This window comes from Amblyomma maculatum, chromosome 4 (assembly GCF_055883805.1).
Source record: "Amblyomma maculatum isolate TAMU_Amacu chromosome 4, ASM5588380v1, whole genome shotgun sequence".
Taxonomy (NCBI): domain Eukaryota; kingdom Metazoa; phylum Arthropoda; class Arachnida; order Ixodida; family Ixodidae; genus Amblyomma; species Amblyomma maculatum.
In genome coordinates this window covers 25,277,777-25,290,566 of record NC_139347.1, presented here as the reverse complement: position 1 = coordinate 25,290,566, position 12,790 = coordinate 25,277,777, and the positions used below count along the sequence as shown (strand labels likewise).

Below are 12,790 nucleotides of genomic sequence, written 5' to 3'. Positions count from 1 at the left end.
TTCTCATTCGCATTTCAGCGGGCGCTCGAACCAACCGGGCTCCTTTTAATTTGTCATTAGCTGGCTCCTGGAGCATTGGGCCGAAGTGATCGTTCTTCGAACGTGTCACCTGTCCCGGCTGCTCCAAAAGCCGGTTCGCTTGACCTTCTCAAAACGTGATTTAGGCTAGGCCTTCCTTAAAAGCTTGTAACTTATAAGTCACGCTGAACTGACAAATTACACCACCGACATGTAAGCCCACGCTCCCTTGACAGAGAAGAAAAAAGTTCAAAACGAAAGTAGAAAAGGATGAGAAACAGTGGTATGGTTTTGTTTATCAGAAGGCAGCGGGGAGCGAAGAGGTCATTAGCGAGCATTCCTTACTGTCAACTCGGCTATCCGTGAGTGGCCTCCGTTCTGTCCGGTAGACGAGCAACGCCACCGTCAACGAGCCTTCGCTTTTGTCGTTGAAAACTAGCTTCTTGTTGGAGTGGTGTGCATACCCTAGCTCACAACCTCACGGTGGCGCTTACTGCTTCGATTCCGTCGCAGAGGCAAAAGTGATTCCAATATCATGCGAACCACCTGAAGAATACGTGCGTGCAATCGAGGGTCGGCGGGTGAGCTAGGACAGCGCAAACAGATTAATGTTCCAATGCAAAATTTATAGAGATTCGATGTTGCCGCGCGTGTACGTAACAGAAGAAAAGGGTCAAGGTATGGCAAATAATTTAAGACAACATATTCGATGAAGCAGTTGAGTGGCGAGAAATATTTTTCAGGGATATAATGCGCCGCCAGAGGAACCCCCCCCCCCCCCCCAAGAAAAGGGGGGAGGATGCAGCGCTCAGAAAATAATGTTACCTGCTTACTGTTTATTTATTTTATTTATTTTTTTCTGTTCGCTCGACCTTCTCAAAACGTTATTCAGGCTAGGCCTTCCTTGACACTTAATTGTAGCTTATAAGCCTCGCTGACGTGACACATTCTAAACCTGAGCTCTCTTGAAAGAGAGAAAAAAAAAAGGTTGAAAGAAGGTACAAAGAGACAAGAAACGATGGGATGGTCTCGTTTATCAGAAGGCAGCGGGGAGCGAAGCGGTCATTATGTATTTCTCACTTTTGTTTTGTTTGTTTGTTACTTTAGTCTGATTGCCACCGCTGCGGCCGGAGCAACAAAAGAAGAAAACCTTCTTGAAAAGCTCGGAAACGCTTTGTCTCAACCTACTTTTCGTTCGCCACTCTATACAACTAACTTCTCTCATCGGGATCGTGTAAAAAGGCGACTGCGACTGCCACTTAAAAAAAATAACAGCTGATTGCATGCTTCGCCTCCTCTTCGGTGCACTTCTGCAACGGTTTCTTGAGCAATTTCAAACCATCTAACTGCGGCGGTCTGCCATCAGTCTGCACATAAATAAACTATAACAACTGAACAAATTATACAGCGGAATCTGGTCACCGAGAAAGTCGTTAATACTAACTACCATCACTCAAACTTCTTCATCTTTCTTTTTTAATCTATTCGTTTTGTCCCGTCAACAGCGAGTGTATTAAATGGGCTCCTATCCTCAATTTGAGTCCCGCCGGATTCGGGCAAATGTTCGGTACCCTTCTTGGTGCAATTATCGAGAGCCAACCGCATATGGGTTCGTAATCTTTACTATATGCTTAGTTTAGTTTTTTTCTTCGTTTACGATGTTCGTTTCTCAAGTTACTATAGCGCCATGGTAATTGTCGCTTCGAAATTTGAAGTGGTAAAGAAGTTAGGTGACAGTAAATAAAATCACCACCTGTACGATTCGTAGAGGCGGTGAAGTTGCGCTGGACTCTTTTGCAGAGAAGTATACCGTTAAGGTTCAACGTAGCTGAATCTAATCACCTCACAAGGTCCGCTAGTATTGAGGTCTTCATGTTACGCGCACTGTAATTAATGCTGTCTTCGCTTCCGTTTTCCTTTCTCTGTTGCAGAGTAAACAGGGCTACGTTGTGGTGTCACAGTCGTCGTCAGAGGTCTCGTCTCCTGTGTGAGGTAAGATTGCCCAGTAGTGCTCTTTGAGTGAGTGAGTGAGTGAGCGAGTGAGTGAGCGTGTGTGTGTGTGCGCGCGTGTGTGCGTGCGTGCGTGCGTGCGCGCGTGCGTGCGTGCGTGCGTGCGTGCGTGTGTGTGTGCGTGCGTGCGTGCGTGTGTGCGTGTGTGTGTGTGTGTGCGTGCGTGCGTGTGTGCGTGCGTGCGTGCGTGCGCGCGTGCGTGCGTGCGTGCGTGCGTGCGTGTGTGTGTGCGTGCGTGCGTGCGTGTGTGCGTGTGTGTGTGTGTGTGCGTGCGTGCGTGCGTGTGTGTGTGTGTGTGTGTGTGTGTGTGTGTGTGTGTGTGTGTGTGTGTGTGTGTGTGTGTGTGTGTGTGTGTGTGTGTGTGTGTGTGTGTGTGTGTGTGTGTGTGTGTGTGTGTGCGTGCGTGCGTGCGTGCGTGCGTGCGTGCGTGCGTGCGTGCGTGTGTGTGTGTGTGTGTGTGTGTGTGTGTGTGTGTGTGTGTGTGTGTGTGTGTGTGTGTGTGTGTGTGTGTGTGTGTGTGTGTGTGTGTGTGTGTGTGTGTGTGTGTGTGTGTGTGTGTGTGTGTGTGTGTGTGTGTGTGTGTGTGTGTGTGTGTGTGTGTGTGTGTGTGTGTGTGTGTGTGTGTGTGTGTGTGTGTGTGTGTGTGTGTGTGTGTGTGTGTGTGTGTGTGTGTGTGTGTGTGTGTGTGTGTGTGTGTGTGTGTGTGTGTGTGTGTGTGTGTGTGTGTGTGTGTGTGTGTGTGTGTGTGTGTGTGTGTGTGTGTGTGTGTGTGTGTGTGTGTGTGAAGGTAGAGGAGGAGTAAGAACTTTCTGTAATGAAAAATCAGTCAGCCACTCCCAGGGGACCTCCTACGTAGTCTAGAAGCACTGTGGCCGTTCCCGCTATCTTAGCCCGCGACTAGTCGTAGCTGATCCGCCGGTTGCGTAGCCAATATAGCGGCCTCCCAGGAGGAGGGGGTGGGGTTTTAGATCGGAGGAACGCGGATGCGATGTGGGAATTCCCATAGGTAATGGTAGAGAGTATATCGGGTGGCGGTGCGCCACCGCTTGCACTCACTCACTTGTAGTGAGTGAAAGGTCCCAGATGCGTACAAACGGGGCTTTGTAAACCAGTCTTGTTGTTGTCTTGCGCCTAGACTGCTCTCTTGTTTTGCCGTCAGAAATGTACCAAGCAGCAGTAAACAAGCGGCGCTGTGAAGCCAATAATAAGCACTCACCCACTGCAAGTGAGTGCTCATTAATGGCTTCACAGCAGTAAGCACACTGCACTCTCTTGCAGTGAGTGAATGCTCATTATTGGCATCACAGCAGTAGGCATGCCGTCAAAGCCGCTTGTTTGCTCTTGCTTAGTACATTGGTGACGGAAAAACAAGAGAACAGACTAGGCGCAACACAACAACAACACTGGTCTATAGAGCCCCGCTTGTAAGCATATCTTGGACCTTTCAGAGGTTTTTTAGGTCGGCTGTAATAAATTTTGGCGCGTTGCGTCGCTCAACGGATGATCATTTGCCTCGATGCTACCCAGCTACGCTACAGGTGGCCGGCCTGCTCTGTAACGGTTCAGATTTTGGTTGTTTATGGAGTGTGGCGGGTGACGTTATACGCATTTGAGATGCATCAATAAGTACTGTGCTTTCAAAACAGTGCACTCAGTGTAAGTTCGGGCAAGCGAGAAGTTGGTGCGAGCAAGCTCGGTGGCAGAGAACGTGGCTGATATTTGCGTTGCAGACCAACAGACGTCGTTCTGCTGGAGTCATATTAGCTTACTCTGTTTATTTTTCTTTTTATAATAGTGTTTTTGCACCAGGCTATTCTGGAGTCTCATTACCTTGGAATACTTTTCGGATTCTCAGACGACAAAAATAAAGCTACACGATCGTTCACGGCTTCATTGGATAAAGACAAGTACATTCTTTTGTGGAATCAATGTAACCCTCATTTACATCGGTGCCAATGTCACTCCTTGTAGAAGCCACAAATCCTGACCCGCCCACCTAAGTTTAAAGCCAGGATGTGCCGTATTCGAAGTCAGTGAGCGGCGAACCGGAACTACGACTAAAGTTCCCACAGTCATAATCTTTACACAGATGCGGGTACCTTAATCTAACCTTTTCGCCTTTGACCATGTTTTCTCCTTTACCGCACATTCAGCATTAGATGTAGTTCCGCATGCCGGAGATCGGCTCTGCACTTAACGCACGTCCGGGTGCGTCTCAAATACCGGCCCGCTTTTATCTCGCCTTTCTTTTTTTTTTTTTTTTATTCGGGAGCTCGCAGTTTTGTGTGCCGAACTCATTGTATATGATAAAAAAAAATATACAGAAACTGATAGCGACGTTACGAAACACACAAAAGACGCGCTTCTTGGCGAAACACGAATGACCTCTTCCTCTTTAGTGCGGTCGCGTTCTCATCAATCTCCGCGGCTCCCTGCCGAAGCTGTGTCGCGCTTTCTCTTTCTCTCTCCCTTCTTTCTGTTCTTTTTAGTCTACCCTGATAGCCTACGTCGCTACCGCGAAACAGGTTTACCTTAGGCATTGGTCTCTTGCGACGTCTTCTGCCTTTGTTTTATTGAACGACCGTTTTGTTTTTTTGTTTTTACGAATAACGAGACACGGGAGAATCACGAGCGTAAGTGAGAAATAAATATTCGACTAACCAGATAGTCTGAAGGGTAGTTTAGACCTTTGACTAAGCTGGCTTCCTTTAACGATGCAGTTTATACTTTGGCGGGTTCATCTCGTCCGGCGACGTTCTGAACAGTATTAATGACAGGACGTCCTAGACCGCGAGTAAACGGCAGCCGCCAGTTCAGAACCGGCTGTAGAGAAGGACTTGGCAGATTTGTGGCGATGAGGTTTGCGATAACGTCGGATTATGTTCGTATTTCGGCCTGCGGCGCTTTCTTATAGCTTTGTGGATGTCAAGAATAAAGCAAACCGGCAAAACAATTCCTTTTTTTTTTTTCGATGTTTCCATCTCACCAAAATGTATCGTCTTGTATTTCGGCACTCTTCGAAACAAGATTACTCGCCGCAGTTAACCGGAAAAACGACGCGTTGTTAGCTGTGCCGCTGTGACTTGCCTGCTATTGCATATTGCTGATAATACGGTAAGCAAGAGAAGCAAATGGCTATGCTGACTATGCATTGCGAGCACTACAGAGGATTGTAATCTTCAGCAGAAATGGGTGGAACCTGTTCCATCTGAGCTTCGATATTGTGAAACCGTCAAAAAAACAAGACCCTTACCTGTGATCAGTTTCCTGTCGGCTTTAGAACCTGTACTGTTCCAGACGTCTAACCTGAACCGCGCCCTAAGGGAAGGGATGAATGTGGGAGTGAAAGCGGAAAGTGAGAAAGAGGGGCCATAGCGGAGGACTACAGAGTAATTTAGATTACCTGGAGATCTTTAACGTGCAATTACATCGCACAGCACACGGGCGCCTCCACGTTTCACCTCCACCGAAACTCAGCCGCCGTCATTCGGGTTCGAATCCGGGTACTCCAGCTCAGTAATCGAACGTCTTAACCACTGAGCCACCACGGCAAGAACTTTGTGGCTTGAACTCTAATACGATAGCATCACAAACCTTATCGGGAAAGAAGATGCTGCGTCAGTCATTAAATTTCATTACTGGCTGGAAGGAAGTGAGGTCACTGCATTTAAAATGACCCGATTGGCCGGAGCCAAGTGACGTTGCCAGGTCGGAAGTGACTGCTATACGTTTCCTTGCATGTCCTCATTGGCTACATGCCACCATCTCTGGGCACCTGGACGAAACATTCTAGCCATCTGCTAGATGTGATCTCTGGTTGTGTGCCGACGGACCAGTAAGGGGCCGCAAACGATAATGTATCTAAGCGTCCTTGTTATTCATGTGTAACACCCAACACAAAACGCCGCTGCAGTTTACATATGTGTTCGGAATTACTCCACCGCGATGACGCAGTGGTTACGATGCCCGACTACTGTAACTGAGTACCCAGATTCGCGCCCGATCGCTGGCGGCTGCGTTTTGATGGAGGCGAAACGGAGTGGCGTCCGTGTGCGCTGTGCGATATCTGTACACTTTACAGAACCAGAGGTGGTCGAAATTTCCGGAGTCCTCCACTACGGCGCCTCTCATCGCCTGCGTCGCTTTGGGTCGTTAAACCCTACAAACCTCAAAGCCAGTAACCTATAGATTGAGCCTCACGGATAATATTACCTCTACATGATATCTGATTTTGAGCGTAGAGCGTTGCATTGCTATGATCTCGCATCGTGTTGTTAGATTTAAAGGATGATTTCTTTAAATCCTAGAGATGTTTGTTTTCAAACTTCAGAGGTATACGTCGGTGTGGCCTTTGTTGCTCGATTTTAGAACTAAGCTACCTGCAGTGACCAGTATATAGAATATTAATTAACTAAAATTAGTAATTAATTTTTTTACGTTTCAGAGCGCAAGAATATGTTAACAAAAACTTAAGGCTGCTAACATCGATGAGGAGAGTAGTTTTTATATTTTCTGCGTCGACGACGTGCTTTAAAACATCCAATGCCGAAAATACGAATTTGAAAGCGCGAGGAGTTGGTTTTTCTGCTTTACACATTTATAAAATGGCCCTAGAATTTGTACTCCGGAATACAAATTTGTGTGGTTTAGAAGCAGATAACAGGATTTTGGCGAAAATATTATGTGCAGCCACACAATATTATGATGTGCAACCTGTCAAAGCCGCCAACTAAAGTAGCTTTCAAGTGCGTATTCTTTACGACCGATATTTCTAATTGCATGGAGAGTGTTCAAGCTATAAGCTTGTCTATGGCGTTGACGGTTTTCAGTTTCGCAGCATAATCTTGGCCCCTAAAATTGGAAATTGAAAATTCTATTACGGGTTAGCTTTCTTGGAGGCCAGTTTTTATTATGAGGAAACGGTGGAGTTGGGATACTGTTGTGAACGTATCGACTGCAGCGGCATAACCTTTACGTGGGTAGGTAAACGTTGCTTTTGATTGCAAGGCTACAAATGATTTGAATATACGTGACATTTAAGAGTGTGAAGTAAATTAACTGTGCTGAAAGGAAAAATAAAGATGGGAATTGAACATGTTGCCTTTGAGTCGCGAATCAGGCGCACTTCACGTAACTCCTTGAGGCACCTTTTTTCGTTACTTCAATTTCCTTGGTTCGTTGTATTCCTAACTACAAAGTCCGTGTCTATGTAATGATAGGCACAGAGAACTCCAGTCATCTCAAGGGACGTGTTAACTCTGTCAAATCACGACTCTCATAGGCGCTTACATTTCCTGCAAATTTTTATCTATTAGGTATGGTATGGTATGTAGTATAACATTAATGAAATGCCGGCAAACGACGGTTTAATGCGTCTTGACGCTGGCCAAGCGTCGACCCGGGGTTTATGCCCTGCTCTTCATTGCCTCATTTTGGCCCGTTTGGGGTGGTGGTGGTGGTGGTGAAAGACATTTATTGACTCAAAAGAGCATTCACAGGGAGGTATGATTTTACCAGCCCTTAAGAGGCCAGTCCTCACAAGCACTAGGTGGGGTCCTTAGTACGCGACTCCAGTCAACCAAGGCCTTTTGGGCCTGTTGGTCAGAGCATCCGAGCAGGGTCGCCTCCCAGTCCTCTCGGGTGGGGTTGGGATGAGCGGGATAGCAGGGTTGGAGGGGCAAGCCCACACCATGTGGTAAATGTCCGAAGACTTCTCCGCACAGTGCGGACAGCTAAGACTTGTGCTTTTCGAGCGCACCGCGGGGCTGCTGGACGGCCCATAGTTACCTGTGCTTGTCTGTACTTTGCACAGCACTTTGAAGTTCGGGCGGGTATGTCTTGGATGTAGCTTCGGTCAGGAACCTGACACAGTCCTACATGATGTGCCATTAGTCCGCCGGACCCACTTCACATACACTGCACACGTCACTCGTGTAGATGTCTGGGTGAAGGACGTGTAGCAAATGTGAAAATCTCTGCTACTTCCAGTCTTAAAATGCACTTGTCCAGAATGAAGCCTGAGTTAATTTTTAATAATTACACACGTAGTGATTGAGCTCTTTTGCGTTCATAATGTCCGCCTAACATCAGAATATATAACCGCAAAGACCGCACCGATACCTATCTCAACATTGAAACAAAAATTTGCGAATGCTAAAAAAAAAAAAATATTATCCGGGATATGCAGGCGAGCGGGTGTAGGCCGATCGCGCAGACCTGGCACAGCGTTTGAATTTGCTATGAATGTATGCTTATTGATAACTATTTCATTCAGGCGCATGGAATTCTTGTGCGTGTGTGTGTGTGTGTGTGTGTGTGTGTGTGTGTGTGTGTGTGTGTGTGTGTGTGTGTGTGTGTGTGTGTGTGTGTGTGTGTGTGTGTGTGTGTGTGTGTGTGTGTGTGTGTGTGTGTGTGTGTGTGTGTGTGTGTGTGTGTGTGTGTGTGTGTGTGTGTGTGTGTGTGTGTGTGTGTGTGTGTGTGTGTGTGTGTGTGTGTGTGTGTGTGTGTGTGTGTGTGTGTGTGTGTGTGTGTGTGTTATGAGCTATTCAGTTACTTTTTTTTTCTTATTTTTGCAGGCCGTCAAGCATGGTGCCTACTGCATGGAACATACATAGACCGCTTGACTGACACAGAGAAGCCTGTGTATGTGTGCGTGTGCGTGTGTGTTGTCGACAAACTGAACAGCGCAGCGCTCCTCGCCGAATAACAAGAAGCCTTACAGCACGCTCACAGCGTGCGTCGTCGCGATGGGATGAAAATGTGCTGTCGGAAAGTCGCTCGACGGACACTCCCTTCCCCATTTCACTCTAACCTACCTAGCACGCCTCGAAGGTCACTTTGCATCTCGTCGAGCACGCGCCTGAGTGAAGAACTCTTTTTCGTCAACGAGTGTCTGAGGGACCGTCCAAAAGTGCACTCTGCCACTAGTGACGGGGTACGGACCATCACGTTGTTAGTGTATGGCTTGAAGAAACTTCCATCGTGAGCTTGTGACTCCAAAGTGCTCTGCATCGGTGACCACTGCTTGGAAGAGAATCGATGGGAAAAGATATTCACTGCGAATTCGGGAGTTTTACTATTAGGCAACGTGCTTAAAAAGTAGACAAGGATAGTCATCACCACATATCTTTATTGTCAACAGGCGCAGTAGAATGCATATATGTACTGGAAAGCGACGTCTCAAAGTGCTTTCTCCCTCCTCTCTCGATCTACTTTGTACATTTTTGCGTCATTATAGCACAGCCTTCAAGAACGTGTGGATCGATGGATAGGAGATGGCAAGCAAACGGCCGGCGGCTAATTTGATTGTTGTGGTGGATCCATGGATGGAGTGAGTAACGGTAGGGAGAGACGTGAACCGTGCTGTGAGAATAAGGATATCAACAGAACTCCACCGCTGCGGGCAGCACCTTTTCATTGAGGGTCATACCACGTTTTCAGGTGCCGTTTAATGCATGTTGATAACATCTACTCGCCGACGCATCTGTTTCTCTGGTCGTCCTCACCTGCTATGTGCGGCGTTGAAGGACGAACAAGAAAGGGGTGAAATAAGCCGCTCCATTGATATTCCGAAGCTAAGTCATTTCCTCCGTGTCTCTATCACGTGAGCTCTGCTACAGCTGGGTTTCGACCGACAAAACAAACGTGCGACGGTGTGTTAGTTTTTCGTCATATTTTATCTCCAGCTGCACCTCGGATGCTGGCGCACACGTACAAGACGCGAGCCAGAACGCCCTCAATACACCCCAATGCTAGAGGTTATTATACTGTTGTACTTGTGTATCTACTGAACAGAATTTTATCATTCTCGATGTTAGCGAGATGTGTGTATATGTGTTCATATTTTTGTACATGGGCCGATCAGGGTCACGAGCCTGTTAGTGTTTTTCATTAGGGAGAAACAGGTGCTTCTGACCGATCACTCAGCTGTTGTTGTCCGCGATGCTACCGCACACCACCATTTTCGCCTTTGTTATAGAATATTTTTCTCCAAGCGCTAGCCAAGAACTTTCAGACACGCTAGTTGCAACGATCTCAGAAGAGAAGTGTTTATGTAGTCCTTACTCGTAGCGCCTGTCATAAAAATTTAGTACTTTTTTTATTTTTGTACCATTAAAATACATGGCACCTGAACCATCACTCATCGGATCGTGTTGAGAAATAAAGGTTCTTGAGTTATCATTGATAAAATCACACAGAGGAATAAAGAAGTGTGATGATGGAAAAGCGAGGCAACTTTTATTATTTCTTGATAATATCATGCGATCTTTTTGAGAAATCGTAGACATACTCTGCGGGCATTGATTGAGAAGAAGAGGCCAACGATGCTTTCTGCAAAGAGAAGCAGCGCGTATCCTCGAAAGCACTGGGTGGCCTCGTGTGGGTTATGAAAGCTAATACGTGCTCCTTGATATGCACACGTTTGTGCGAATAATGTGTGACTGACTTTTAAGGTTGGTAGGGAGACGAGCAAATCACTGCGCGCACAAGCGCCTCGCAAGCAGGAGCGAACGGAACGTACTCTTGATCTGAAGACGCGCTATATCGCGCAACCATAGAACTTCAGCTTGATAATGATTATGATACGTTAACATGAAGATGCGTACTGTGCTGACGCCTGAGTTTCTTAGCCGCAATTGTGCTCCAGCAATCACACTCGAAATTTTTCTATAGTCTAGAGACCATTGCAAACTGACCATGTAACCTTGATTGATTCACATCTGACGCAGCCCGTGCATTCCCAGCCGACATAAATAAGCTTGCAATCTACAGTCTGAGAGGACATGAAGGTTGACATCTTACTTGCAGCCGAACAGGGGGGCTTGAAAAAATTTTCCTTTGTTGACGGTGACTCTACATTAAAAACGACAATGCAAGGTGGAATAACCGAGTGCCTGACACTTAATTGAGTAGGCTAAGCTGAAGAGTTATTTTCTCCAGCTCGTGTAAATCACTGAATCCTTGCATAGGTTACTGCAATAACCCGCTCATTTAGTTATCAGGTTCTAAAACGGCTGTTCGAGCTGGCCCCACGGGTATTACCGTGAGTCCACCGTACCATGTCATGTGAACTAAACGCTGCTTATCAGGCTCTGTTTCTCGTATTCGGAATATTGAGCGGAATTAGAAGGCACGAAAATTATTTAACACCCCATTTACTTTGTTTCTAAAGGCAGCACATTTGTTTCATTAAATTTATCTGTGCAGATGATCTAAGCCACGACAATAAGGCACAATCACACTATATCCCACGTGTGTCTGTACTTATTTGCGTCAGAGTGAACTTTTCGCCTGTTTTCAGTCACCCTCATTTCTTGCAATATTCATCGTCAGATGAAGTCAAGCACTTGTTTCTTTCCAGTTTACTTAGAGATGTACCCCCCAACATATATCAGCGAGTTTTGTTTGTTTGTTTGTTTTCTTCGAAAAACTTCGAACATAATTTAGTGCGTTGGTGGTGTTGCTGACCGTAAGCGTCCATAGCTATACTGTTACCTGGTGCTCGCCCTTGGTTTAAAAGCTGTGGCGGGAAAGCCCACCTGGAATCACACTCGCTATAACATTCGGAGAGAGTTTGCTGTAACGCAACAGAAGTGGATTAAACAGGCACATAAGCGCCAACTAGAGACTGCTGTTTCAGGCAAGCAAGGCCAAAAGCAGGGAGCCGGTGGCCGGCTAGATGTACAGGGTTTATTCCAAGGCAACAAAAACACAGACGCAAAGGGCCCGGCATGAAAGTCAGATGGCCGAAGAAATTATGAAAATTGCTCAGAGGGGTACATATCAGCTTCTGGCTTGGTGTAAGAGTAGCCACAGATAACTGCGCGAGACATCTGTTCTGCTGCTAACATGGCTCAACTGAATAAATTGATCACGATGAAAGAGAGAGATAGAGGATTGTGCTGCTAGAGATAAGAACCATCATCCTCAGCCGAGTCCAGTCTACCTCTAAAGTCTAACAAGTCGCATCAAATATATACCAATGCTGCATCAGGCGTGAACAAGTTATCTCTGCGACCCTTTTCAAGTAAGTCACCACATAAGACTCTCAGGCCACTGTTGAACATCCATTAATATTTGTTCTGTCATTATTGTCAACAGCACAGTGCCAGTTCTGCGCATTACATGTACCGCGCCGGTACATGACCTCGTTTTCATTTCACCTAAATTTTTTAACTCATCTTTTCAATTCAATTCAATTTAATTTATTCGTTCAGCACCACATCATGGTACTGGGAGCGCGGCAAAAAAGCCAACAAAATCGTCGGCTTGATGAGAACCGCGCTCTCTTTCAAACATCAGTGCCAGTGGCACAAGCGCCACATTTTATGGCACTGTGTTTCAGCAATTTCAAAAATACCTTCTCTCATTCTTCCTTCCCTGTTTCATCCGCGCTGCTTTATTTATGCATCTTAAAGCAGAGTAAGGCGGACTTCGAAGTTTTGTAACTTAGCATCATGTATCTTTCAAAATTGTGGAGACATAAAACTTGCATATGGTTACATGCCAGTCCACATCAGCCCTCATGTTAACTATATTGGATGTTAACTCAATGTTAACTATATTGGATCCTTCTAAACAAAGGAAAATGACACCCAATCAGCCAAGCGCTCTGCATTATAGTGAATACAGTTAGAATTGGCTATTCGACTTATCTCGCTCAATGTAAATTTAAAGGAACAATCCGTCGATTTTTTTCAATATTTTATTCATGCGTCATTAGTAAGTTCTGTCCTTAGATTAACGAATACCAGGCTGTGGA

At 46.1% G+C, this 12,790-nt stretch overlaps 1 protein-coding gene across 1 annotated transcript in view; it reads left to right on the top strand.

Moving 5' to 3' along the window:
- The window catches only part of LOC146190532 (uncharacterized), a 49,731-nt gene extending 39,456 nt beyond the window's left edge, over positions 1-10,275 (top strand). The window contains exons 4-5 of the mRNA XM_084600932.1: positions 1,950-2,010; positions 8,604-10,275. Coding sequence (XP_084457058.1) covers positions 1,950-2,009 — 60 coding nt within the window. The 3' untranslated portion in view covers position 2,010; positions 8,604-10,275. The remainder of the gene's footprint in view (positions 1-1,949; positions 2,011-8,603) is intronic.
- The last annotated feature ends 2,515 nt before the right edge of the window (positions 10,276-12,790 follow it).